The sequence below is a fragment of the Pelodiscus sinensis genome, chromosome 1 (assembly GCF_049634645.1).
Source record: "Pelodiscus sinensis isolate JC-2024 chromosome 1, ASM4963464v1, whole genome shotgun sequence".
Taxonomy (NCBI): Eukaryota; Metazoa; Chordata; order Testudines; family Trionychidae; genus Pelodiscus; species Pelodiscus sinensis.
This window is the reverse complement of record NC_134711.1, coordinates 53,302,386-53,330,360: the sequence shown is the minus strand read 5'-3', so window position 1 is coordinate 53,330,360 and position 27,975 is coordinate 53,302,386. Positions and strand designations below refer to the sequence as shown.

General features: G+C 45.2%; 1 protein-coding gene across 1 annotated transcript in view; it reads left to right on the top strand.

Moving 5' to 3' along the window:
* The window catches only part of YAF2 (YY1 associated factor 2), a 58,782-nt gene extending 32,480 nt beyond the window's left edge, over positions 1 to 26,302 (top strand). Inside the window, exons 3-4 of the mRNA XM_075930120.1 lie at positions 19,037 to 19,189; positions 24,461 to 26,302. Of these exons, the coding sequence (XP_075786235.1) occupies positions 19,037 to 19,189; positions 24,461 to 24,698 (391 nt within the window). The 3' untranslated portion in view covers positions 24,699 to 26,302. The remainder of the gene's footprint in view (positions 1 to 19,036; positions 19,190 to 24,460) is intronic.
* Positions 26,303 to 27,975: the final 1,673 nt, after the last annotated feature.

Below are 27,975 nucleotides of genomic sequence, written 5' to 3'. Positions count from 1 at the left end.
GTAGTATCAGTGGGGAAACTTGATTTAAATAAATGGATTTTTTTTTTGGTGATTAAATCAATTTACCCTGTTTATAACACATGCAACCTCCAGTGGTAAATATGTGAGAACTATTGACCTAGTTTAATAGTCTACTTGTTGTCCCAGTAATTTCTAATTTCATATTTATTCATGAGCATTATATAAACAAATCTATACTTTGGCTTTCTTTACCAACCATCACTTGATAATTCTTACTTTGAGTTCTGATCAGAGAAACCAGGTCAGATCTCTTTCCAGAACTCAAAAAATTCTATTGGGGGGAAAGGACAGCCATTTTGGATTTAAAAAATGGCGCTTACCCTTTTTAGGGTTTACTGTAACTGTGACCAAACCAGTACCACAGGCAGAAATACTTATAATACGAGTGCCAGAAACAAGAATCAGTCCAGTTACACCTTCATATAGTCATAAAAGCCAGCTCAATGAACATAAAACTACAGGTTGTACTTCCAAAATGCAGGATTTTCTGGTCCAGCAGGACCATGGATGATCCTGGAGCAGAGAGCCCGAGGGCCAGCTGGGTGGGACATCAAAGCTGACAGCCTGGCTGGGGGCAGCACAGGACAGGAACTGGAACCCTCAAGCAGCCCCCAAAAGCATAGGGATGGAGTCCTGCGGCTTCCCCCCAGCTGCATGGGGATGAGGCTGGGGCTCCATGGGACTGAGGTTGGAGCCACAGCCCCCGCGGCTGCTCCCAGCTGCACAAGAATGGAGCCCTGCATCAGGAGCTGAAGCCTGTGCCATCCAGGGACCCAGCAGTAGCTGGGTAAGCAGCCCAGTCAGATTAGCGGACAGGGGGAGGCAGGGTTGCTCACTGGGACAGCCTGCCAGCAGCAAGTGATGAACTTAGGGGCCAGTGGCAGGAGACCTCCCCTGGTCTGACAAATTCTCTTGTTCAGGACTGGTCAGGTCCCAATGATGCCGGACCAGAGAGGTCCAAACTGTAAAAACTGTTGGAAAAAAAATGGGGGTTTTGCAGGTGTCAGTTTTGGGACCAATTATGTTCAGTATCTTCATCAGTGATTTAGATCAGTGTTTCTCAACCTTTTTTTCATAAAGTACCCCCCTAAAAAAATATCCCCAGTACCTATAGTTTTCAGATACACACTTTTTTTGTCTACCATTGCAACACATTTGTTTAAACAACTTAATCATAGCTGGGTGGGCGATGAAATTTTTGAGTGTAAAAAATACAAAAATAAAGTGCTGTAAAACTTAAAACAAAAATTCAGTTTTCTCCAAATTTCAGTTGTTGAGGTACCCCTCAGATTTCCCCTAAAAGTGTACTCATACTACTGCTTGAGAAACACTGATTTAGATGATGGTATAGAGTATGCGCTTATAAAGTTTGCAGATGATACCAAGCAGGGAGGGGGTGCAAGTGGTTGGGGGGATAGGGTCATAATTCAAAATGATCTGGACAAATTGTGTGAGGTAAATAGTATGAATTTAATATGAAGAAATGCAAAGGATTCAACTTAGGAAGGAACAATCAGTTTCATACATACAGAATGGGAAGTGACTGTCTAGGAAGGAGTACTGCAGAAAGGGATCTAAGAGTCATAGTGGAACACAAACTAAGTATGAGTCAGTAGTGTGACATTGTTGCCCCCCCCCCCCCCCCAAAAAAAACCCCATCATCCTGGGACGCATTAACAGGAGTGCTGTGAACAAGACCTGAGAAGTAATTCTTCCAGTGTATCCTGTGCTGATTAGGACTCAATTGTGTACAGTTCTGGGTACCACATTTCAGGAAAGATGTGGAGAAATTGGAGAGGATCCAGATAAGAGCAACAAAAATGATATAGGGCACATCTAGACTATAGGGAAGATCGTTTTCTTCTGATCTCGCTTTCGAAAGCTCTGCTTTCGAATGTGAAAGTAGTTTAGATGCGGCTTTTTTGGCGAACCCCGCCCCCCTTGTTGAAAAGCTGCTTTTCCTCAAAAAAATGTGGCTTTTCAACGTAAAAAGATGTGGCTATTTGACATAAGCAAAGCTTTTGAAAGTGAGATTGGAAGAAGAGATGCCAATTCCCGCAGAATTTACATATCCTCTTTTGAATCTTCCCCATAGTCTATACATAGGATTAAGGTCTAGGAAACATGACTTTTGAGGGAAGACTGAAAGAACTGGATTTGTTTAGTTTGGAGAAGAGAAGTCTGAGTGGAGACACGATACCCTTTTAGGTACTTAAAAGCTGCTATCACAAGGAGGAGGGAGAAAAATTATTATTCTTAACTTCTGATGATCGGACAAGAAGCAATGAGCTTGCAAGAGAGGTTTAGGTTGGACATTAGGAAAAACCACCCTAACAGTCAGGAAGTTAAGCACTGGAATAAATTGCCTCAGGAGGCTGTAGAATCTCCATTGGAGATATTTAAGGACAGGTTAGATAAATATCTGTCAGGGATGATATTGGTGCTTGTTCCTGCCATGACTGCAGAGGACTGGACTTGATGACCTCCTGAGGTCCCTTTAGTTTTAGTGTTCTATGAAATAGGGACCCTTACAGCATACCTCAACCACAGTATTTTTAAGGGCAGGCTCACTCTGCAATACCATCCATCATTTTTTACCCCGAGTTTCTTCTAAATTCCATATTAACCAACTCATTTGCTTGCCCATCTTCCACCCTAAATTGCATCTCAATAACCACAAGGCTTTGCTGCATACCTTTGACATTGGGAGAGCCCTGGCCTTCTGTCCGGATAGGAGTAAATCCTACAGAAAGACCCCCAAGTTGTTTGTATTACTGGCAGATATATCAAAAGAGTCTGCAATCTCTAGTAAAAGAGTTTCTAAATAGATATCCAGCTGCATTAATACTTGCTATGAATCTATTACTATTCAGAATTCAAACATTCCCCACCTGTTTTAGGAGGTCCATTTCCACCTCCATAGCATTCCTCAAAAATGTGCCATTATTGAAATATATAAGGACACCATTTGGGCATTTATACATACATTGACCAAACACTATTCCATAACTCACCACTCTGCTTCTGATATTGTGTTCAACTCAACTGCATTTTCTTTGGTATTGGACTCTTTTGAAGGCTCCCTCCCTCACTTTAGAAGGATCTGCTCAATAGCCACCTAGACTGGAGCCTCCATAGAGATGTTATTTAAAGAATAAATGGTTATTTATCCTGTGCAGTAATTGTGGTTCCTTGAGATGTGTCCCTGTGAGTGCTCTGCTACCCAACCTCTTCACTGCTTTGCAGTACTCTGCTATAGAGTTTCACAGTAGAGAAGCAACTGAGGGCAGTTTGCCCATGCAATGGCACAGGACATGAGGCTGACTAGCATGCATGCAGGGGGCTAAACAGACACTGCTGTGAGTAATCTCCAAGGACGGGTCTAGAGGGCGCTAGCACACCTACAGAGGAACCACCTTAGGGACACATCTTGTAACCAGAATTATTCCACAGGGTGAATAGCCATTTCTTCTCACATTCACCACAGACATAGATATCAGTATTTCTAACGATGGCGTCATGACAGTGTTTCACACTATCCCTATCCTGGAGGGATCTCCTTAATCTATTAGCCTTCTCTTTGCTAGAAGGTGATTCTCATCTAAGGGAGTTTATACATCCATTTCATCTTGTTGCCTCCTATTTTTATACCTGCAACCTCAACTGGAACTCATTAGTAGTCAGTCCTGAACCAGGATCACTCTACAGTATTAGATATGCTTCTTAATCCCTGTCTGTAGTGGTGGGGAGGGGGAGAGCACTTGACTTCAGTCTTAGTGACATATCCTGGAGATTTCATGGATCAAGTATTAATATTTCCTTGAAATGTGTAAATATTACAGCTGACGAGTTCCCAGCTCAAAAAGTGTTGCATTCCATATGGGGGAAAGAATAGCCATGAGAATGATTAAAGGATTGGAGAATATGCCTTATAGTGGAAGACTTAAGATAAATAAATTGAGCTCCTTATCAAACAAAAGGTTGAGGAGTGACTTGATCACAGTTCATAAATACCGAAATGGGGTACAGAAGTTTGATAAGAGGGTTCTTACTCTAGCTGGCAAAGATCCGATGGCTGTAAGATGAAGCCAGGCAAATTTAGATTAAAAGTAAGGTACGTATTTTTAAACAATTAGGATAATTTTAATCACTGGAACCATTTCCCAAGGTTAGAAATTTTTAAAGCAAGAATTTTTCCCCTAAAAAGTTGTGCTCTGGTTCAAGCAGTTATTGAACCTAAAGCAGGGGTATACAACAAAGTCCTATGGCTTGTATTAAGGAGGAGGTGTAACTAAACCAGTGGTTCTGAACTAAAGCTTGGGACCTCAAATTGGATTGTGACACCGTTTTAATGGTGTCAAAAGTGCTATTGTTAGACTTGCTGAGATCAACACCCCAGGGCTTCAGCTCTGAGTGGTGAGGCTCAGGTTAAAGGCCCCCTCAGCCAGGGTTGAAACCTTTGGTTTTTTGGAATGTCCGCCTTCTCCCTCCTCCCCCACACTCCAGTCAGGTGGTGAGGCTTGTTTGGGCTCAGGGTTTGGTCCCCACTCTTGGGGTTCTTCTTCGAGTGGTTGCTCATGTCCATTCGAATTGGGTGTGCGCACCGCGTGCACCACGTCTTCCGGAGCGTTTTCCCTAGCGGTACCCGTAGCGTCGGCAGGGTGCCCCCTGGAGTGGCGCCGCCATGGCGGGGCATAAGTACCCCTGCCGGTGCTGCCCCACCTCAGTTCCTTCTTACCGCCCGTGACAGTCGTTGGAGCGTGTCTCTCTCTTAGATTAGTTAATGGATCGCATTTTTCTTAGCTTTGTAAATAGTTCAATTAGTTAAGTAGTTAGTGTCTACTTCGTTCTTTGTTCTTTCTCCCCCTTTGGAGGTGAGGAATGCCAGGGCCGCAAGGCTTCAAGGCGTGCGCTGTCTGCGCAAAGTTCATGCCCAAAGGAGACCCACACGACAGCTGTCTGAAGTGTCTGGGTGAGAGCCATCTTACGGACACCTGTAAGATCTGTACGTCTTTCAAGCCACACACTAAAAGGGAAAGAGTCTCTCGCCTAAAACTCCTCCTCATGGAGACGGATTTACAGCCGGCACCGGCTGGGCACCCTGCGGTGCACAATGCACCGGCGTCCATGCGGGATACTCCGTCTCGGGCCTGGGCCTCGGCGTCAAGGACCCGGCACCGGTCTCACTCTCCAGCATCGAAGAGGTTGAAAAAGTCTCGCGGGAGGTCCCCGTCTCGGAAAACCACGTCGGGTCTGCACCATAGTGCCGACTCACCGGTGCACACATCCTCTATGGTGCGGTGTAAGCAAGCGGAAGATCCCTCTAGTCCAGGGCAATTGCCCCTGCACCGCCCGTCCACACCAGACACATTTGAGGCGGCGCAGGACCTCATTAGTCTCACCACCTCCCCTCCGTCGTCAGTTGAGGCGGAAGGGTTGAGGTCGCCTACGCCAGAGGCTGTGTTAGCTCTGGCTTCGCCTCCGCACCGCCATGACCGGCAGGCTCATGCCACTTATGTGATGGGACCGTCCGCGGTGGAACCAGTACCGCTTGCCTCGACGCCGTTCTCGATGCCGGCTCCTAAGCCTCACCCAGCACCCGACTGGGTTCGGCCTACCTTGGTGTTGGGATCTCTCCCGGCCCCCCTTTTGGCTGCACCGGTGCTGTACCATCTTAGCCTTGTGGCAACGTCTGCGGCACCGTCATCTTCGACACCGGCTTGGAGTACTTTTCCGGGACTGCCCCTTCAATCGTCGGCACCGGGGTCTTCAGCACCGACGCACATCTTGGCACCGGCACAAGCACCGGCACCAACCATGTGGACCTTGCCGGTGCCCCAGCCGACGGTGATGTCGACTTCTTCGGGGTTCGTCTCTGCACCGTCATGCTCCGCACCAGAGATGCAACAGACACCGGGACTGGGCCTCCCAGCACCGCTTTCAGTGCCAACACCGCTTTCGGCAGTGGGACTGGGTTCCCCGGTGAAGCAACAGCCATCGGTGCCACAGCATGCTACCGCTCCCTCGGTGTCGTAACAGCCTTCTGTTCTCCCAGTGCCGCAACAGCCACCTCCAACAGCACCAGCACCAATGCTGGCACGCCCCCATCATGCTCACGCGGGCAAGCCCGAGTCCATGGCCAGATTTGCCCCTCCGTCGGCTACAGTTCACTCCACATTGGCGCCTCTCTGGCCAGAGTCCGATTATTCGTCGGATTCCGATGCAACATCCCTCAGGTCGGGGTCCTCGGGAGCCTCTTCAGCCCATAGATCCCGTTCCCGGCACCGACGTGACCGTTCACAGGTGCAGCAGACTTAGCCACCTCATCCTCAGTGGCCTCTCTGTACACCGTTTGCTTATCACCAGTGGCAGGGGGCTGTGCCCCCCTCCGTGGCGTCGGGAAACTCGTGTCGCTGATCGCAACTATCGGCGTCGTTGTCGCGACCTCCTCCTTCCCCTCAGAGGCCGCCTATGTCGGACCTTGCGGCACAGGCACAGACCTCGGTGCTGGAGCCGTGTCTGCAGGCGGTAGCGTATGTCCAACCGGTACCGCACGTGGCCCCTGCGCTAGATCCGGCACCGACACAGGAGTCGTCGTCATCATCGTCTCCTGATGAAGCCCTGGCGGATCTTGCACCGGTGCTGCCTACATGGATGCCTGAGCGCATCAGGAGCTGCTCAGGCTTCTGGCTTCCAACCTCGGTGTCCCGGTGGAGCCAGTCATGGAGGACATGGACCTTATGATCCATATTCTTTCAGATGACGTGCCCGCCCGTTTGGCTTTGCCACTTAATAAAATGGTGGCAAAAATTACCAATGCCCTGTGGCAAACACTGGCGACCCTGACCCCTATCTTAAAGGGTGTCGAGAGGCGTTACTATGTTCCCCAGTTGGAGCACAAGCACTTGTACTCCCAGCCTGTCCCTCGGTCCTTGGTCGTCCAGGCAGTGGCCCAAAGGGAAAAACTCCCCCAGTCGGGACCATCCCAGAAAGCTAGGGAGCCCAAGCGCCTTGACTTAATGGGCCGAAAAGTGTACGCCACTGGTGGGGTGCAACTCCGCATCGCTAATCAGCAAGCGATGCTAAGTCGTTATGCTTTTAATACCTGGCAGGCCATAAATAAGTTCAAGGATAAGCTCCCTGCCGAGACCCGACAGGAATTTATGGCCATGACCTCTGAGGGTAAGGCCATCGCCCGCACTGCCCTCCAGGCTTCCCTGGACGTGGTCGACTCTGCAGCCCGCACCATGGCATCAGGTGTGATGATGCGCCGTGGTGCCTGGCTGCAAGTGTCTGGAATACCTCCTGATGTCCAGTCTGTTATCCAAGATCTGCCTTTCGACGGCAAGGCGTTATTCTCGGAGCATACGGACTCGAGGCTCCATACACTCAAGGACACGATGTCTATCCTTCGGTCCTTGGGGATCCACACACCGGCTCCTCAGCATTATCAGCTGCCCTACAGACAGCAGGGGAGACCGCAGTCCCAAGTCCCGTTTGGGGACAGGTTATTCCAGTTTGCTCAAGCTGGGCAAAAATCACAAACAACGCCTGGGTCCTAAACATAGTCAGGAGTGGCTATACCATCCCTTTTCTGGGCTCGCTCCCTTCCAACCCACCTTCCCTGTCCCTTTTCAGGGACACCTCTCATGAAGGCACCCTCCGCCAGGAGGTACTGGCGCTCCTCCAAAAGGGAGCGGTAGAGAGGGTTCCATCGCACCTGGAGGACAAGGGTTTTTACTCCTGATATTTCATTGTCCCGAAACCCAAGGGCGGGGTCCGTCCCATCCTAGATCTAAGGGACCTCAACAAGGCGGTCGTGAAATCCAAATTCAGAATGGTAACCCTGGCTTCTGTCATTCCGGTTCTACAGTTAGGAGACTGGTACGCCACTTTCGATCTCAGAGATGCTTACTTCCATGTGGCGATAAGACCCTGCCACAGGAGGTTCCTCCATTTCATAGTCTCCCGGTGCCACTTCCAATTTACTGTGCTCCCATTTGGCCTTTCTACAGCACCCAGGATTTTTACAAAATGCGTGGCAGTCATGGCGGCGTTCCTCCGCAAATCAGGGGTACAAGTGTTCCTGTACCTGGACAACTGGCTAATTCGTGGTCGTTCCTACGAACAAGTAGAGGCCCGTGTGTCCCTCACAAGGGCCCTCTTCGTAAGGCTGGGACTCGTGCTGAACGAGGAAAAGTCATCGTTGACCGCCTCTCAGCACCTCGAATTTGTGGGTGCCCTCCTGGATTCCAGGTTGGCGAGGGCGCTTCTCCCCAGGGCCAGGTTCCTGGCCATAGTGGAGCTAGTCTCCGAATTAACTTGGTCCCCTATCACGACCGCCTGGGTCTGCTCAAGGTTGCTGGGGCACATGGCGGCGTGCACGTACGTGGTACGCCATGCTCAAATGAGACTCAGACCTCTGCAGGCTTGGTTGGCAAGGGCATTCAACCAATCCAGGGGCCTCTGGGGCACGGTTCTTACGGTGCCCCCGGAGGTAATAGTTTCGTTGCAATGGTGGACTCAGGAGTCTGTGGTGTGTAGCGGGATCTCCTTCTCCATACCTCCCCCCTCGCTTACTCTGGTCACAGATGCCTTGGACCTGGGTTGGGTAGCACACCTGGGGTGCCACAGGACCCAGGGTCTTTGGTCCCCTTCAGAGCGCACACTGCACATACATGTACGGGAGCTCAGGGCAGTCAGGAGAGCGTGCGAGACCTTTCTGTCGAAGCTCTCTCGCCGCTCCATCCTAGTCTGCCTGGGCAACACGGCAGCTGTATTTTACATCAATAGGCAAGGGGGTGCCCGGTCCCCTCCCCTCTGTCGTGAGGCCCGGCGCCTCTGGGACCTGTGTGTACAGCACAACATAGCTTTGCAGGCAGAATACCTGCCGGGGTGCAAAAATCTGCTGGCCGATGCTCTGAGCAGGTCCTTCGGAGCCCATGACTGGTCTCTCAAGGACTCGGTTCTTCGTCAGTTCTTCCGCAGGTGGGGCTATCCCTGACTAGACCTGTTTGCCTCGGCACTCAATACCAAGTGCCAGAGTTATTGCTCTCTGCTGGGTCTTGGGGAACACTCCTGGGGGGATGCCATGATGGTGACATGGCTGGCGGGCATCCTTTATGCTTTCCCTCTGTTTCCCCTAATTCCCAGGGTCCTGACCAGGGACAGGACCTTCGGGTCCACACTCGTCCTGATAGCCCCCCGCTGGCCCAGGCAATTCTGGTTCCCTATACTGGTGGACATGCTCGCCAAGGAGCGTATAACGCTCCTGCCAGCCCGGGATCTCTTGACCCAACCGTGGGACGGGGGGGGGGGGGGGGGACCATGGTTCACCCAAATCTCAAGTCTCTACACCTAATGGCCTGGTTTATCCATGGTTGACTCAACCGGAAAGGGAATGTTCCCAGGAGGTACAGATGGTGCTCCTAAGTAGTAGAAAACCATCTACCAGACGGTCGTACACTGCTAAGTGGCGGCGCTTCTTGTCTTGGGCGTCCCGAAGGGGAGTGCACCCGTCCTGTCCATTCTGGACTACCTTTTTTGAACTTAGGTCCAGTGGCCTCTCTACCTCCTCTATCAAAGTCCATGTGGCATCTCTCTCCGCCTTCTATGTTGGTTCGGCAGGAGTTTCTCTGTTCTCTGACCCTGTGGTCAAAAGGTTCCTTAAGGGTTTGGATAAGTTGTATCCCTCGGTTAGACCCCCCTCTCCTCGCTTAGGATCTCAACCTGGTGTTGTTTAGACTTATGTTGCCCCCCTTTGAGCCGCTGGCTATGTGTTCTTTGAAGCACCTCTCTTTGAAAGTCGCATTCATTATGGCCATTACGTCGGCTCGCAGGGTCTCCGAATTGAGGGTGTTAACTATAAATCCGCCCTACCTGGTGTTCTCTGACAATAACATGAGGCTCCGCCCTCATCCGGCATTTCTCCCCAAGGTGGTGTCACCGTTCCATTTGTCCCAAGAAATTTACCTCTCCGTTTTCTTTCCAAAACCCCACGCCTCCCCTAAAGAGCAGGTGCTCCATTCCCTGGATGCTAGGCATGCGCTAGCTTTTTATATTGATAGGACCAAACCTTTTCACAGATCCCCGCAATTGTTTATTGCTGTCGCAGACAGGATGAAAGGGCTCCCCATTTCGACCAGGAGGTTGTCCAATTGGGTCGCAGGGTGTATCAGGGAGTGTTATGCCCTGGCCGGGAAGGTGCCACCCCAGGTCACGGAACACTCCACCAGGGTGCAGGCGTCCTCTGTGGCTTTCGGGGCGTAGGTTCCAATCACTGAAATCTGCAGGGCGGCCATGTGGTCGTCGCTTCACACCTTTACGTCTCACTATGCACTGGCACAGCAGGCCAGGGAGGACGCAGGGGTGGGCTCTGCAGTCCTCAACTCTGTGCTGTAAATATGTTTTATCAGTGACACATCGCATTTTACAGTTTTTTCTGTGTTCACTTGGTTGAATAAACAGGTTGTATTGTTCAGCTTTTCGTGAACTTCTCTTTTCTGAGTGCTCCGACCCCTCCTCCTTGAGGGGGGGTTGGCTTGTAAGTCACCTAATTCGAATGGACATGAGCAACCACTAGAAGAAAAAAAGGACGGTTACTTACCTGTAACTGTTGTTCTTTGAGATGTATTGCTCGTGTCCATTCGACTCCCCGCCTCCCCTTCGTCGGAGTGTCCGACAAGAAGGAACTGAGGTGAGACAGCGCCGGCAAGGGTACTTATGCCCCGCCATGACAGCGCCATTCCAGGGGGCGCCCTGTCAGCACTACGGGTACCGCTAGGGAAAACGCTCCGGAAGATGCGGTGCACGTGGTGCGCAAACCCAATTCGAATGGACATGAGCAACACATCTCGAAGAACAACAGTTACAGGTAAGTAACCGTTCTTTTATTGTAAGTTTGAGAACTCCTGGACTAGACAATTACAATGGTCCCTTTTGACTCTGAAAAATCTTTTTTCCATATAAATATTTCAGCTGCTGACCATTTCAGTTCAGCACTTCTGGCCTCTGACAGCCACGCGCTACATGTCAGTACCAAGTGCACATGTATGACACCTACTCACTAATGGCACATCTACACAGCAGCATTATTTCGGAATAACTGACATTATTTCAAAATAACAAAATGCATGTTTACATAGCAAGCCATTATTTTGAAATAATGTTAAGCCGGAGGACTTCTTCCTCTGACTCCTGTCATCCTCATTTTATGAGGAGTAGGGGAAGTTGAAGGCAGACTGTTGTTCCTTCGACTTCCTACTCTGTAGACTGTGCCAAAAGCTATGCAATTGACATAGCTGAAGTTGTGTATTTTAATTCGATGTTTGCCCTGCTGTGTATATGACGTACCCAAAGAGAGACTACTTGGCTACCCCTCTGAAACCAAAGGAAGTAGTCATATGTTTTGCCTTCTGACATACAAATGGTGTAGTCTTCACTAACTAATCTGGTGCTGTTTATCTACTTCATTTATTGTTCTGGCATTGTTACTCCATGTTGGTAGTAGACGAATCTGGGGTTTCAACTTCTGTCCATGGTATCAGTCTGGGTCTCCAGCACTCTGGCCTCCCAGCTTGCGAGTGGAATTCCATATGTAACGTTAACAATAGGAGTAGTTACTGAACTATGTTGGCATTCTGCTTGCTAATTCTTTTGCTCTTACGCCAAAGTAGCAAATGCTAAAGGGAACTTGCAGGCTAAAGTAAGGCTATGTTTACACAATAGTTTATTGCCTTGTCTACACTGGCAAGTTTAAAGTGCAGTCAGTCATTTCACTCTGTTGTAACTCCTGAAGTGTCCACACTGACAAGGCACTTATTCTTAGTCTACACTAGTCTAGGCAGGTCAGCTTAAAATACGCCATTCAGCTATGCAAAATGCATAGCTGGATTTGGCTTACCTTAAGCCGAGCCACAGCAGTGTCTACGCTACGGGAATCTGATAGGAGCACACATTTCCATTGGCTTCTCTTACTCCTTGGAGAGTGAGGAGTACAGGACACTGGTGGGGGCTGCCCCCGGCATTCGATTTGGGGATCTACACTAGACCCACTAAATCGAATGCTAGATCGACCTCCAGAAGGTCGATCTTCTCCGTAGTATAGGCATGCCCTTAGTGCATACTAACTTCACAGTTGCTGTGCTCTAAGTAAAACCACTTTGACAAGATGCATAGAGCTTGCAACACTCCTGGCTATAGCTCTTGAGTGCCAGTGTGGACATTGTGGTGTACTATAGCTCTGTGACTGGCCTGGAAACCTGTCCCACAATACCTGTTCTCGCCTCTCTGGGCATCGGTTTGAACTCTGCTACCCTGCCCTCTGGTGATCAATCCTCAGACCTGCCCTTTACATTTTCTTGGGAATTTTGAAAGTCCTCTTTCTGTTTGCTCAGTGATGTGTGAAGTACCTTCGGCGCATCTTGCCAGGTGGCCGTGCCTGTTCCATGCACCAGGAGATCTGCTACGTGGAGCCATGCCAAGGTGCTGGACCTCATCAGTATTTGGGGAAAGGAGGCTGTCCAGTCCCAGCTGCACTCAAGCCATAGAAATTATGATAACCTATGGACAGATATCAAAGCTGCTGATCGAAAGGAGTCATGACCAGGACACTACAGTGCAGGGTCAAAGAAGGAGCTGAGAAATGCCTACCACTGCTCTGATGCTGTGCCCCTTATCTGGTGGTTCCAAAAGAGCTGGATGAAATGCTCTGGGGCAACCTGACCTTTGCTCTAAAGACCCCTGTGGATTTACGTCAGGGCCTCAGAGGCCATCCCAGAGTGGACTGAGCCAGGAGAAAGAAACCGTGGACAAGGGTGACAAGGGAGGGGGACCCAGAGCCAGAGGACAGCTTGGTGTCCATAGATGCATGTAGTCAGGAGCTATTTTCTACCCTGAAGAAAGCTAACTAGTCGCAGCAGTCTGAGGTTGGGGAAGCACAAACAGCAGAGGATGTGCTTGGTAAGTGGCTTTGATTTCTGGGAGCATTGAAGTGAATTGTTGGGGGTAGGAGGGTTGCAGAAAGTAGGCATGGGTCTCTGGGTAGTGCTTCTGCTATTTGGAACAGGGCGTTAATGGACTCTCACTTAATGGTAATCAGCCTTACCAATCTCATCAAAAGCCTCAGGGAGATGCTGGGCAATATGCCTTTGCAGGTTCCTTGGCAGAGCTATTTTGTTCCTTTCCCTATTAAGGGTAACATTCCTATACCACTATGCCATTCAGGCTTACCATTGCTGCACACAAGCAAGCCATGTAAGGCCAGGATCGGAGCCAGTCTCACAGAGGATTCTCCCTTGCTTCCCTTCCCACCCTCAATGAAATGTTTCAGTATCATAGCTTATGGAAAACACGTTGACATTATTCATTATAGGACCCCCTTCTAGTGTTGGTACACCCTATGATGCATGTTGTCAGACTGCAGTAAGGCCTTGTACCAATTAATTCCTCTCGTCCCGTGGTTAACTCTCCATTTTGGGGGTCTTGTGTCTTATGTGCACTCACCCTGGGATAGCTAGTCAGTGATAGGTATGTGGACAGCGATTGTGTTTAAAATAGGTCATGTCAGTGCTCTGTCTAGTGTTAACAATGGTCGCTCCGTAAAATGTTGTATTTTGGCTTCGCAGATTTAATCTTGGGATCCCAGTCTACCTGTTGAACAGCTACACAGGGCAAGGAAGCAGCCTTGGACAAGTAAAGATGACTTGATGCAAGAGGTTATGCTTCGGACGGTGTCCCAAAACTGTCTTCCATGTGCCCAGCTCTCACTGCCAATGCATTTTGACCATCATCATGTCCCTAGTTGGCACCCACTGCATTCCACACCTGCCCCTTCACCAATCAGCCCTGTAGACTCTCACAGGCACCTCCTCCCTGTGCTGTTTAGCCCTGCAGCAATGCAACCCCCATTGCACAGCACATCAGATGGCAGGGCTGCACATGATACTTGGACGTATACAAATCTGTAAACATACCATGGCTTAACCTCCTCCTTGCCACCCTCTTCTTTCCCACAAAGTGCAGATGTATCATAATATGTGTGTGTTCTATATTTGTTTTTAATAAATGAAATTCTTGGGTTTGAAAGCAATCAAGCATAGCCCAGCAAAGCAACAGGCAATTTTCTTGTCAGTGCATCATACATACCATTCACAGCTGCCCACTAGCATTGCAGCCACTGCACTCCCATGCCTGGCAACAAATATTACTGACTTTTCAGCATCAAATTGCTGTTTCAAGGCATCCTTGATCTTTATGGCCCCACTGTGCTCCTCTAATAGCCCTGGTCTTAGTCTGGTCAAACAGTCTCCAGGCACTGAGCCGCAGTAGTCAAGCCCTCAGCAAAGCTTTTGCCTTTTCCTTCACAAATATTATGGAGGGTACAGCACGCAGCTATAAGCAAAGGGAAATTGTCATTGGCCAGGTCCAGCTTCTTGTACAAACATCGCCAGCAGGGTTTTAAACAGCCAAAAGCACATTTCACAGTCATTCTGCACCTTCTCAGCCTGTTGTTGAACTGCTCCTTGCTACTGGTAATGTTCCCAATATATGGCTTCATGAGCCATGATAGCAAGAAGTAGACAGGGTCTCCCAAGATCACAAATGGGCATTTTGACTTCCCCTATGGTGATCTTCTGGTCTGGGAAGGAAGTCCCTGCTTGCAGCTTCCTGAACAGGGTAGTGTTCTAAAAGATGCATGCGTTATGAGCCTTTCCAGATCAGCCTGTGTTAATGTCCGTGAAACACGGTGATCCACAAGCACCTGAAGAACCATGGAGAAATACTCCTTGGTTACGTCTACACTGGCATGATTTTCCGAAAATGCTTTTAATGGAAAAGTTTTCCGTTAAAAGCATTTTCGGAAAAGCACGTCTAGATTGGCAGGATGCTTTTCCATAAAAGCACTTTTTGCGGAAAAGTGTCCATGGCCAATCTAGACGTGGTTTTCCGCAAAAAAGCCCCGATCGCCATTTTCGCGATTGGGGCTTTTTTGCGGAAAACACTACTGTGTTGTTTACACTGGCCCTTTTGCTCAAAAGTCTTTCAGAAAAAGACTTTTGCCCAAACGGGAGTAGCATAGTATTTCCGGAAAAGCACTGACGATCTTACATGAGATCGTCAGTGCTTTTCTGGAAATTCAAGCGGCCAGTGTAGACAGCTGGCAAGTTTTTCCGCAAAATCATCTGATTTTGTGGAAAAACTTGCCAGTCTAGACACAGCCCTTCTGATTAATGTACTCAGATACTAGGCAGTCTGGTTCCAAAACAATGTGTGCTATCTATCACCCTCCCTACCATAGTCAGTGAAGCCCATCAGTGCAAAGCCATCTATAATTTCATGCACGTTGCCCAGAGTCACGGTCTTTCGGAGCAGGATGTGATTGATGGTCCTGCATAATTCCATCAACATGAGTCCAACTGTCAACTTTCTCAATACAAATTGATTGGTGATCAAGCAAAAGCTGTCTGGAGTAGCCAGTTTCCACAGTGCAATCACCACATGCGTCTCCACTGGCAGAACAGCGCTTATTCGCATGTCCTTGCGCCACAGGGTGGAGTTTATTTCTCAATCCCATGAAAGTGACTTTCCTCATCCAAAAGTTCTGCAGCCCCTGCTTGTCATTCCAGACTTGCATGATGATATGATTCTACTATTGATGCTTGTTCACAAGTCCCAAAGTGGCACTACACTGTGGTCAGGCACCTCTGTGAATGCCACAAGACATTTAGTGTTGTAGCTACAGTGCATGGCCAGATCAGTTTCTCACTCCTCATTGTCAGTTTGCAGCTTAAGGACATTCATAATGTGTTAGTTAGTGAGACCTATCAGCATTGTCTTCAACAGTTCAGGATCCACTCCTGGAAACCAACAACACAGAGCGTACATAAAAGCCAGTGAAAGATGGTGCCAAAAGGGGATGGAAGCATTGGTGTTGTTGGGATGCGAAGCAGTGCACCAAGGGCAATGGGGCAGGACTCTGGATGCCCTACAACTCCTACTCTCCACCTTTGCACAAGCCTCAGCAGCAGAAATAGAGGTGCTCTGGGATAGTTGCTCAAAGTGCACTGCTCCGAATGCTGCTACAAGTGCCTCGAGTGGCCGTGCCACAGTACTGGAGCTGATGCTGTAGACACACATTAGAGGTTTCACTGCTGGGCTCTGTAAGTGGCACTGTAAATACCAAGGCTTTACATCTGCCAGGGTTGACAAAGCCCATGTTGGCATAACTTACATTACTCAGGGATGTGAATAAACCACCCTCCTGAAAAAGTTACGTAAGTTAACCAACATAAGCCTCAGTGTGAACAGTGCTATGTTGGTGAGAGAGCTCTCTGCCATAGATTCAGGAGTGGCCAAATTTACTGACCCTCTAATCTGCATATAATAATCTTCAGAAGTTCTAGAGCTGCAAAATATGCACAAGCTGCCCCGTGGAGCATTGCCTCCTTGAGTGCAGGGCTTATGCCTCGCCACTTCCCTAATGACTCAACTCCCACCATTCCGCTGCTCGGTGGCAGTAGCCCTGAGCTGCCCCTGCCTAGTCTGGTATGAGGAGAAGTGGTGATAGTACATGGCAGCGCTCTGGGAGCCATACTTTAAAGAGAGCTGTGTGGGGCTCACGAGCCACAATTTTGCCACATCTGGTATAGAGTGTCTTTACCAGATGCCCTACAGCAAAATGTGTAGAAAAGCCCTGCAGGGGGGAGAGGGGAAAAACTGCAGCATTTAAATTAGGGATCTGAACATGTAGTTGAGTACACTGTTAAGCCATGAGCCTAGGCTCATCAGTTAACCCTCTCAATTACATGCAGGCCTCTCCCCCCTCCCCGTATCAGAGGCAGCAGGGGGGAAGGCGGGAGCATGCTGGCTCCCACATTGGCTCCTGCCTCTGCCCCCCCCACGCCTCCTAAGAGGCAGCAATTGGAAAAAGCCTATAGTGTAGACCTAGCCTCAGGTATCCTAGCGCACGGGTGGGCAATAACTTTCACAGAGGATCCACTTAATGAATCCAGGGAGGACAGGAGCCGGTGCTTGTGGGGAGCCGGTTTAAAAGTCTCTCCCTCCCACCCCCTCCCAAAGCACTGGCAGTAGCCAGTACACACAGGGAGCTAGCTTTTAAGCTGACTCTGCATAAGCAGAGTCCCATGGAGCTGCCTCTCCATCCCCCCCTCCCCCCCCCCCCCCCCCCCCGCTGAGCTCATACTAAGGCAGCAGTGCAGGGGGAGGCATTTTCTGAATGTTGTTGCACTATATTCATGGTTTCACAATGTTTATTTTTCTAAGGACTATCTAGAGTAGGGGTGGGCAAAAGGGCCTCCACAGGCCAGATTTGGCCTGCCAAGCGAGTTGATCAGACCTGCAGAGGTCCTGTCGCTCTGGGCCTGGGGGCAGGGGGAAGTGCATGAAGTTTCCTTTGCCCTGCTAGGAGCGTGCAGCGCTTAGAAGCAGGGGCCTCTTACTTCAGTGGCCACATCACCTAGCAGTGCAAGTCCAAAAACAGACCACTTCCTTCAGCAACCAGTTGCTTAACAAATTTTAAGGATCTGTCCTTTCTAGTGGAAATGATGCCTAAGGGCAATTGTGCGGATTATAGGGGAATCCAGACCTACCCTGTTCCACTGGGTTTCAGCCCAGAGATCTGTGACAATCAGGGTACGTCTACACTGCGAGATCTGGAATCCTGGAAAAACTCCGCCGCATCCAGGAAACATGTTTGCTCTTCTGCTCGCTGCTTTTTTTTTTCCCCCAGAAGAGCAAACGTGCTCTTTCGGGGAGCCCTGTATACCTTGTTCTATGAGGAATAAGGGCTCTGCCGAATGAGGAGGCTTTTCCACCATTTGGCCCTGTCTAGATAGGGCCAAATAATGGCAGAAAAGCCTCTTCCGGAAAAGCAATTGGAAAAAGCCTATAGTGTAGACTTAGCCTCAGGTATCCTAGCACAGGGGTGGGCAATAACTTTCACAGAGGAGCCACTTAATGAATTTTGGTATGTGGTCATGGGACTGGGACTGGGACAGAAGAGGCAGAGCTGGGGACTAGCCTGCCCCCAGAGTTGTCTGAGTCTTTGAATTAAAAACACAGCAAAGGGCTCGCAGTCTGACCCTGCCTGTACCACATTGTTAGGCAGCCACCTGCGGTTGCTGTGGTGATTTTAAAGGGCTCCTGGCTCCAGCCCCTGCTGGGGTAGCGCCACGACCAGGAACTGTGAACCATTTAAATAGGAACCTGCTGCATGAGCCACTGCCTGGAAATCTGGTGGTGGTGGTAGCAGAATGTAAATATAAAGTGGCCGGATGCAGTCTGCGGGCAGATCAAAGTGTTAGGAGAGCTAGATCTGGCCTTCGGGGTCCTATCTTGTCCAGTCCTGCCCTAGCATATGGTTCTAGCCTTAGTATTCACAAACATGTACGCTGGGTCACTTCCTACCATTACTTCCAATTCTGTAGCTCCTTGTTGATAGTCACTTGTCATCCTCTCAGGTCTCCGTGGGAAGCTGGGGTTTCGCAGCATGGTCAGTACGCTCATCCTCAGTGTTTGGAGCTCTGGTGGCTTCTTAGCAGGAATCTACAGCTCATGTCCTCGCTCCTTCTCAGGCAGCCTAGACTGAGATGAGCCACTTATTTTTTATGTGCTCCCTCCATTGGGAACATGCCTAGTAAGGTGTTGGGGGGGGGGGAGGGAGTGTCCTCCTGGGCCCCGAGTACTGGATTAATCCTTAAATTGCCAATACAGGGTTGATATACCCCATCACACACTGCACAAAGCCCTGTCTCTAAATCTTTAACATTTGTCTCTTGGGGGTAGGGCATTATAAGTATAGGAATAGGTGGATCAATAAGCTAATGGTCAAGATACTGTGAATTTGATTTGGGTATGTTATTATAATGAACTGCTGGCAGTTTGACTTGTTTAACAGTCTTGCATTTTGTATTGACTATTGTTTTAATTACTGTAAAAGGTAGAGTATAAGACTGATACTGTAATACCTAAATAATAAATATATATGTACTCACAGGAAACCTCGACCTGTCTCACAGCTGGTTGCACAACAGGTTACTCAGCAATTTGTGCCCCCAACACAATCAAAGAAAGAGAAAAAAGACAAAGTAGAAAAGGAAAAAAGTGAAAAGGAAACAACTAGCAAAAAGAACAGTCATAAGAAAACCAGGTAAATGTTAAAAACTGTTGATATTTGTAAAAATATTATATGATGCACATTTTATCACTGACGGGAAGTGTTTTCTTAAGTCATTTTAAAATTAGACTAAATATTTGTTGAAGTTCCATTGTTGTTAAATATGAAGCAATCTTGCAGTCTTTAGTTTTGACCAGTAGATGGAGACTAAGTGGATTGAACAGGAAAGGGAAAATTAAGATGTCCGTAAAGGGACAGAGATTTCCTCATCTAGCAAAAATGATCTTTAGACAGGAAACATGGAAGATATGCGGTTCCTGTATACAAGGAAAAGAGAAAAGTGGCTAGCTTTTGTACAGAACTGGATTAGGAAAGGAAATATAAGGTTCTGCAGAAGTAGGAGAGTGCAGTTGTTGGTATTTATGCAGAATTTGGGATAAAAAACAAAGGCTAGAATAGTGACTTTTGGATACCAAACTGACTTATGAAGCCGAAAACATATGCAGTAGATTGGGAACCTGAAGGATATCCTGAAGTCTTGGAAATACCAGACTGAAATATGAAAATTCAAGCAAGGTAGCCACAATTCTTTAGCTTGCCATGAGCCTAGGAGCAGCCTTCAGTTGGAAGGAAACGTATGGGATGTTAGGCACGGGTAGATATGGGTAACATTTTCCAGTCAAAACTATTTTTTTGGCTAAAAATACAGATTCGGTGACACAGAAGAAAATGTTTCATGAATTTGTCATCTGTCAAATGTTGTTCTGGAAAAAACAAAATCCAAATATATATAAATATTTCAATTTTTTTTCAAATGGACTGTTGCAGTATTTCCTTGCATTTCATTAAAAAAACCCCTAAAAACACTCATTTAAAGTAAAAACAAAGAAACATTGTTTCAGACAGAAAGAAACATTTCATTTAACCTGAAATTAATTTTTTCTAACTTTTCAATTAACTGAAAAACTAGAAAAATTTCCTTTCTTGATTGACCCACATTGATTTGTTTATATTTCATTTTTTGTGGGACTGGAAGCAAAACTTGAAAAATCAGTTGTTTGTATAGCTCCGGACCCATGGTATCCCACCATTTCTGAAGCAGTAGGCACAATTCTGGGGAGTAGTTATTTCAAAATAGCAGCAGCCCACACTAATACTATTTCGAAATAAGCATTATTCCCCGAGGAAAGCAGGAGTTATTTCGAAATAAGTAGCCTGCTATTTCAAAATAATAGGCTTGGTAGTATGGACGCTCCACGTATTATTTTGAAATAAGAGTGGTTATTTCAAAATAACCCCTTAGTGTAAACCAGGGCATAGTGGCTACTGCTATAGTGAACAAGCCGTGCTTGACCAGCCATATAGCCACATGTAACTAGTGTGTTGGACACCACATCTCTAGACACAAGCATTTTTGTCTCAGATTTCCCCAAATTAAGTATAAAATTACTTTAGTCACAAATGTGTAACTAAAAAGCTGAGAAGACTGAAATATATTTAACCTATTTAGAAGAGGAAGAGAAAATGTACAGAAATAATGAGTGATACAGTTTGGGAGGCAGAGTGCAGCCAAACATATGGGCTACGTCTACACTGGCCCCTTTTCCGGAAGGGGCATGTAAATTTCACTAGTCGTCGTAGGGAAATCCGCGGGGGATTTAAATATCCCCCGCGGCATTTAAATAAAAATGTCCGCCGCTTTTTTCCGGCTTTTAAAAAAGCCGGAAAAGAGCGTCTAGACTGGCCCCGATCCTCCGGAAAAAGTGCCCTTTTCCGGAGGCTCTTATTCTTACTTTGAAGTAAGAATAAGAGCCTCCGGAAAAGGGCACTTTTTCCGGAGGATCGGGGCCAGTCTAGACGCTCTTTTCCGGCTTTTTTAAAAGCCGGAAAAAAGCGGCGGACATTTTTATTTAAATGCCGCGGGGGATATTTAAATCCCCCGCGGATTTCCCTACGACGACTAGTGAAATTTACATGCCCCTTCCGGAAAAGGGGCCAGTGTAGACGTAGCCATTCTGTGTAATCACTTCTTCAGAGAAGTAGCAGGCAGTTTTCCATGCATTGGTGAAACAGGACTTTCAGTGTTTGTTCGGGACTTCTCCAGAAAGAGCAAAGAGTACTTCCCAAATTTTTGTCTTGAAATCAAAGAATTTAGATTGAGAAGATTGGGAATTATTTTTTATGGGGAGGAAATGGAACAGAACTGATAGAAAGGATTTTTGTAATTTTTGTTTTATTTCTAATAATAAATTTGGCTGGCCAGAGTGTAAAGTATTTGTAAGTTAGTATCTTTCATAGGGATTAGAGATGTTAAAGTTTGATTAATCAGATAATCGAGTAGCTGATGGAATTTCCATTGACTACTCAATTAGTTGATAAGGGCGGGAGCTTGCTATCTCACTATGCCTTTGCCTTTGTAATTTACAAGAGCCACCTGCGGCTCATGTACATTTCAAAGGCAGAAGTGCAATAGGGAACCCGCGCAAGTGGGGACTACTTTTGACCTTGCTGGTGCTGTTCCCCCCACTGCACCTCGACTTCCCCTGCTCCTGCAGAGACAGTGCTAGGGGGAAACTGGCTTTTAACCTGGCTCCCCACAGTTCCTGCTATCTTCTCCTCCCCCCCTTAGTGCCTCAGCTATAGAGGCAGCAAGGGGCGGGGGGAGGGGCAACTAGTCAAGTAGTGACTCAACTACCCGATAAGCCTTTGCTTTTTGGGTAGTCAACTAGTCGCTTACACTCTAACATCCCTACTGGGATGTAACTGATTAACCAATAAGCAGATGCTTATTGATTAATGTTGCTGGTTAACCCCAGCGCTGCCCCCTAGTCCTCACACTGCAGCTTTGAAATTAAATTTGGAGCTGGCTGGCTGGCTCATTCCTGGCAAGTGTCAGCACTGCGCTGGATCCCAGCAGCTACCCCCGTTCCTAAGCTGCCCCTGTTGCGGTTCTGCATTTTAAAAAATTTGGAGCTGGCAGGCAGGCTGATTCAGCCTGCAGAGGGCTATAGTAAATTCCCTTTGTAAAAGTAACAAAGGAAATTTATTTTACCTGTGTTATTTATGGAATAATGTTAAAAATGATGTAATTGGTAATCATGTATCCAACAGGATATTTAATGGTTACACAGTTACTGTATTACATAATTTTAAAATCCCTGACTTTTAGGAGCCATTTGGAGCCATCAGAATAAATGTAGCCATAAGGACTTGGTTGTGGCAGGGACACAGAATGGATGTGTCTGCACTGGGCCACTTATTCCGGAAAATCAGCCGCTTTTCCGGAATAAGCTGCGAGCTGTCTACATTGGCCCTTGAATTTCCGGAAAAGCAACGATGCTGTACTGTACAAAATCAGCTGCTATTCCGGAAAAATTATTCTGCTCCCGCTCGGGCGTAAGTCCTTATTCCGGAACGCTGTTCCAGAAAAGGGCCAGTGTAGACAGCCCAGTAGTCTTATCCGGAAAAAAGCCCCGATCGCGAAAATGGCAATCAGGGCTCTTTTCCGGAAAAGCGCATCTACATTGGCCACAGACGCTTTTCCGGAAAAGCAGCCTGCCAATGCAGACGCTCCTTTTCCGGAAAAACTGAAAATGGAATAGTATTCCGTTTTAAGCAGTTCCGGAAATTCATGTCAGTGTAGACACAGCCAATGACTCTGGCCACATCAGGGAGAGTGAGTAGAGTTCTATGACCCTGCTTATTATTGAGGGGACCCATGCTGCAGCTTGCCCCTTTGTGTGCTTGCCTTGGCTGGGAACATTGGGGGGGTTTTTTGTTTTTGTTTTTGTTTTTTGTTTGATTTTTTTTAAGTAGAGAGCTATGCAAATAACTGCTTGAAAAATTACTAGTTCAGGGAAATCAGACTACGGGTTTCCATATCCAAACAGTCAAATATTACATACAAGTTTAAAAAAAGTATTAACTGATTTTAGCTAGACTGGGTTCTTAGACTGCGTTCTTACTTAGAAACTAAAGTGGATTACTTAGATGAACATTTAAAGCATATTTAAATGTTGTTTCCAGAAATACGTTTAACAATATCTGTGTGCAGTAAACCCTAATTTTTCTCTCTGTCATGCAGCCCATTCAGGCTGGCAAAAGTGAATCTTTCCCCTGTACCTCTACATCTTAGGCTCTTTTTATTAAAGCCAGTTGAACCTCGGGACACTGGGCTCCTTATGTACTCTTTTGCAGCTTCAACTCTCTGCTGTGTGGGAGTGCAAAAGGTGGAGTGAGGTGAGGTGAGGTGAGGTGACTCAGCATGACTTTTACTTGAGGCAGGGCTTTAAATCCCTGTGAAGGGTGAGGTGTCAGTTAAATTTGCTTTTTAGCAGCACATCTGCCAAATCATATTTTCATATTAATTTCTTTTCTTCCAAGCTTGTCTTGAAGAAAGTTGTAGAATCAAATACAGGTTGGGTCAGTTTAAAAGGCATGCTGTGCTGTTCTTATAGGCAGGTATTTTCAGCTGCTGTGGTGACATGATTTGTCACCTGGCACACAGAGAACTAGCAAATTCAAGTATTTCATGCCTAGATCACCTGCTGCCCTAGCCTGCAAAGACCAATTGATATAATATAGTTTGAATGCTCTGTTGTGATCTTGAAAAGAGTAGAAATCAAGCCAGGGAAGTAGACTTTTCCCACATTCATATGTGTGGCCCAGTGTCGTATGCAGGATGTTTATATTAAATTGTGCTCCCATCCTGTCATCATACTGTTCTTAGTGTAAATTATTTTAAAATTAAATTCTATTTACATTATGTCCACTCCACATTTTACATGTTCAGTGTGCTGCAGAATTTGTGTTTATATCTACACAGCAGAAGTTTAGAAACAACTGGTTAGATGATATGGGAGCTGGTTTCTGCATACCGAGAACTTGTAAGTAAACACTCACTGAAATGAATGGAGGAGTCCATACCTCTCAAAGCAGTTGTTTCAGGCTGTCTGCTGATAATTCTGAGAGCCACATTTTGAACATTCTTTTCAGCCATAAAGAGAGACTTAACTTTTTACAAGACAAAATCTCAAAATGTGGAGTACAATTATGTGATCACCTTTTATCCAGGAGGCCCTGTTAAAATCTGATTATTTAGAGGTGAAGAAAAACTTAACTATGATAGTTTGGAATTGCCAGCTATGTGGTACATTGCTATTTTATGTATTCATACTATTGCTGTGTGTAGTATTCCACTAAATTATACTTTTCCTACAAAAATCACTAACAATTTGAGGGGCAAGAGGACTATGGATTGTGGAAACCTTCATTTAGCTTTTAATTTGATTCTTCTTTATTTAGGCCAAGATTGAAAAATGTGGATCGAAGTAGTGCCCAGCATTTGGAAGTTACAGTTGGAGATCTGACAGTCATTATTACAGACTTTAAGGAGAAAACTAAGTCACCACCTGCTTCCAGTGCCGCCTCTGCGGATCAACACAGTCAGAGTGGTTCTAGCTCTGACAATACAGAGAGAGGAATGTCCAGGTCATCTTCGCCCAGAGGAGAAGCCTCATCGTTGAACGGAGAATCTCATTAAAATTTATTTTCTCCAGTTTCTTTAGTCTCTTCAAAACATGCAAATACACAACTTCTGCCAACAGTTACCACATTTTCATGACCGATTATCCATGCACAATTGATATGTTTACTGGAACATAATTTATGCAGGTTTACAAAATAGACGTGGAACAGTAGAAATAATAATTTAAATGCAATCTACAAATGCCGACAAAGCATTTTCAGACTAACTGTTTAATCTTCACACATAAAGGTGCCATGAAAATGTGGTTTGAATGTTCATTATGCAGTGTTATTGGTAAGTCCATTTTCACTTTTAGTTTAGTGAATTCTAACACAACTCTTGGAGTCTCTGCTATTGGCATGTAATGAATTAAATTTTTTATACCATAGTTCAAGCTGCCTAAATATGTATTATTTGAGAATTGTGAAACATAGTTATATGTATGCAAATCAAAGATCAACTTAATCAACTATTGCAACAGAATTTTCATAATTATCTTCTTAAAACACCTGCTGGTACTTGGTGTGCTTAAATAGGAAAAATGTTATTAAATAAAACATTTGTATGAATTTTTGCCAATGTTTGACGTTTACTAAATTACTGTTACTGAATTATGTTGCTGGTTTTACCAATAGTTTCCTCTCACTTAACACGTACTGTAATGTTTACGAGCAAAAAGGGTGAACACATTTATAAGCATTGGTTATTTAGCTTTATAATTCAGATACAGTACTATATTGTCATTAGACACTGAAAAATCTATGTTGCATAACCAATATAAAATCTCAAATTACTAAGCATTTGGCAAAAAGTAAATTTTGTAGGTCTGAAATTCTGGAAAAGCTTTAAAAATAGCTTTTTAGTACAGCTTTAATTTCTGCTTAGCATTATTTCCTTGCCCCAAATTTACCCAGTGTCACAGTCGCATATCAGTTTAATACAAAAATACTATGTTGACAGGAGTAAGAAAATAAATAATATGATCACATTTTGTTCTTAGATCAGTGTCTTTGATTTTGATTTGGCCCTTTATTAAATACTGTAGCATCAGTTATAATAAAAAAAAACGCAGTACCCTATTTTCTGGCATAAACTGTCAAAATTTATGCATTTAGCAATATACTGATACAGAGCAAAAATATTTACAGTCCCACACCGTATTATGTAAAGTAACCAATAAAATATTTTTATGAATACAGATTTTGCATTTTTGTTTACAACTAAGTGTTTTTTTATGCACACACAAAAAAATCCATGTATAGATTTAAATTATAGGGTCAGATTCATTACAAAAATGCATCTGGCTTCTGTCCAAAGGAAGTCCATTCACATCCCAGCAAATCTGTTTGTCTCTCAATTAAAATGTATTTGGGCCAATGCGAAAGTTGGATGAACTTTTTTAGTAGTGAATCCAGCCCCAAAATATTACGTTCATATGATGCATTCTCATAACTGCTAAAAAAAATGAATTTTTGTAGCCCCTGACAATTGTGATGTTTGGTGGTTTCTTGTAGTAATGTATCTTTCTGTTTTTTAATGCAGTACTTCTACAGGCACAATGGTACTGTCTATTTTGTAAGATGCAAGTTGTGAAATACAGTTAGTTGCATAAAATGAAAGTCTGATGTGATATCTAAAAACTTACATACCTCATTCCTTGGCGTTCCTGTTAAACTTTAAAAAAAAAAGTGTTAATTATAGCTTATTTTAAATGGAAAACTGCTGACCTGGTTAAAATGTATTATGCTTTACCTTACTAAACATTTCTTCATTCCAGTTTTCTGATCATAGTTTAATACGTTTTAAAAATCACATTTTAAGTTTCACATTTTAAGGTTGGGATTGGGACTCAGTGTTCAAATAATAGATGTTAATTCTTACAAAGAAAAATACTTTTTTCTGAATTTTACTTTTTACAGTTTTTTTCGGTGGAACTATATATGCAGAGTATACTGAATTAATGGATAACAAGATAGTGGAATTTGTTTAAAATAAGCAATATGTTAGTGAATCTCAATGTAAGATTTTTCAACTTTAAAACAAAATTTATGTTAACACATTTCAGTACTCTTTGCAAACATAAAATAGAGATCTAATGCCTATAGTTCACTAATACAGAACTTTATTATAAAATATAGTATAGGTACACCATTTAGCATCTGCAATGAGATCTTTTTTATCTAGAGAAGTAGATAGTAATTGATTTATTTAGTTAATTTTCACAGAATTGACTAATATGAGAGGCATAATCTAATAGCAAATGAAAGTAATGTTTAGCATCTACAAGACTATGATTATTATCAGAAAAGTGGTTGGTAAAAAGAATGTCATTGGATTGCTCATTTTTATTCAAGAATTTCTATATCAAATATGCTCCATGTATATAAAATGTCCAGTATCACGTACTCCACCTAGAATTTGTAATTAGATTGTAGTATTGGGGTGATGTAAAAGGTGTAAAGAACAAAGATATTACCTAACCAGAGGTTGGCTTGCCATTCCTGTTGATGCATGAAACACATCAGAATTTTTGCTCTTCTACCACAAAAGTGGTGCGACAGTGCTGATGGTAGAGTTTAAAAAAATCAGCGAAGTGTGGAGATCTGACTTTATTCATAAAATTATAAATATGCTTTAAACCAGCTTTGCTTTCTTAATCTCCGAATCTCCTTTCCCCTGTCTGTGTAAATACATAAACACAGTCTACTCTATCTTTACTTAGTTAGTTACAATGTTAGGTTTTTACATTTTATTTATTGTTAGCCATTTTTCTTTTACTGTTCTCCGCATAATGACTGATCATCGTCTGTTACATTCTAAGTCTGCATCAGCTAAGCATTTTGGATGGTTACGTGAGATGATGAGCCCGCAAAAATGAATGTGATTATGTTCCATGTAAATAAGTTCCTTTGTGCATTGATTGTCCACTGTTCCAAAAACAAAAAGAACGAGATGCAGTTAATTCACTGTAAAGGAGAAAAATAATTCAGTGTTTTGTCCTCCTGTTTTTTGGCACAAATTATAGCTGGCATAAGGAAGTACTGAAATACGCAATACCGTGATTTTTTTAACTTCTGAATTTCATAATGTATGCCAAGTAATACCATGTCAAATTCTGCAGTGTATAATGTTGAATCTTAAGAGTAGACATAGGAAAAAGGTTGTATTCAAAGGTTTAATTTTTAAGTTTTGATGCAGTGAGTAATCTTGAAACAATCAAGATTATGATTTAAAATGTTAACCTACTGTATGTGTTTCTCTAGTTATTTGATGTTGTATGGCATAGATGACA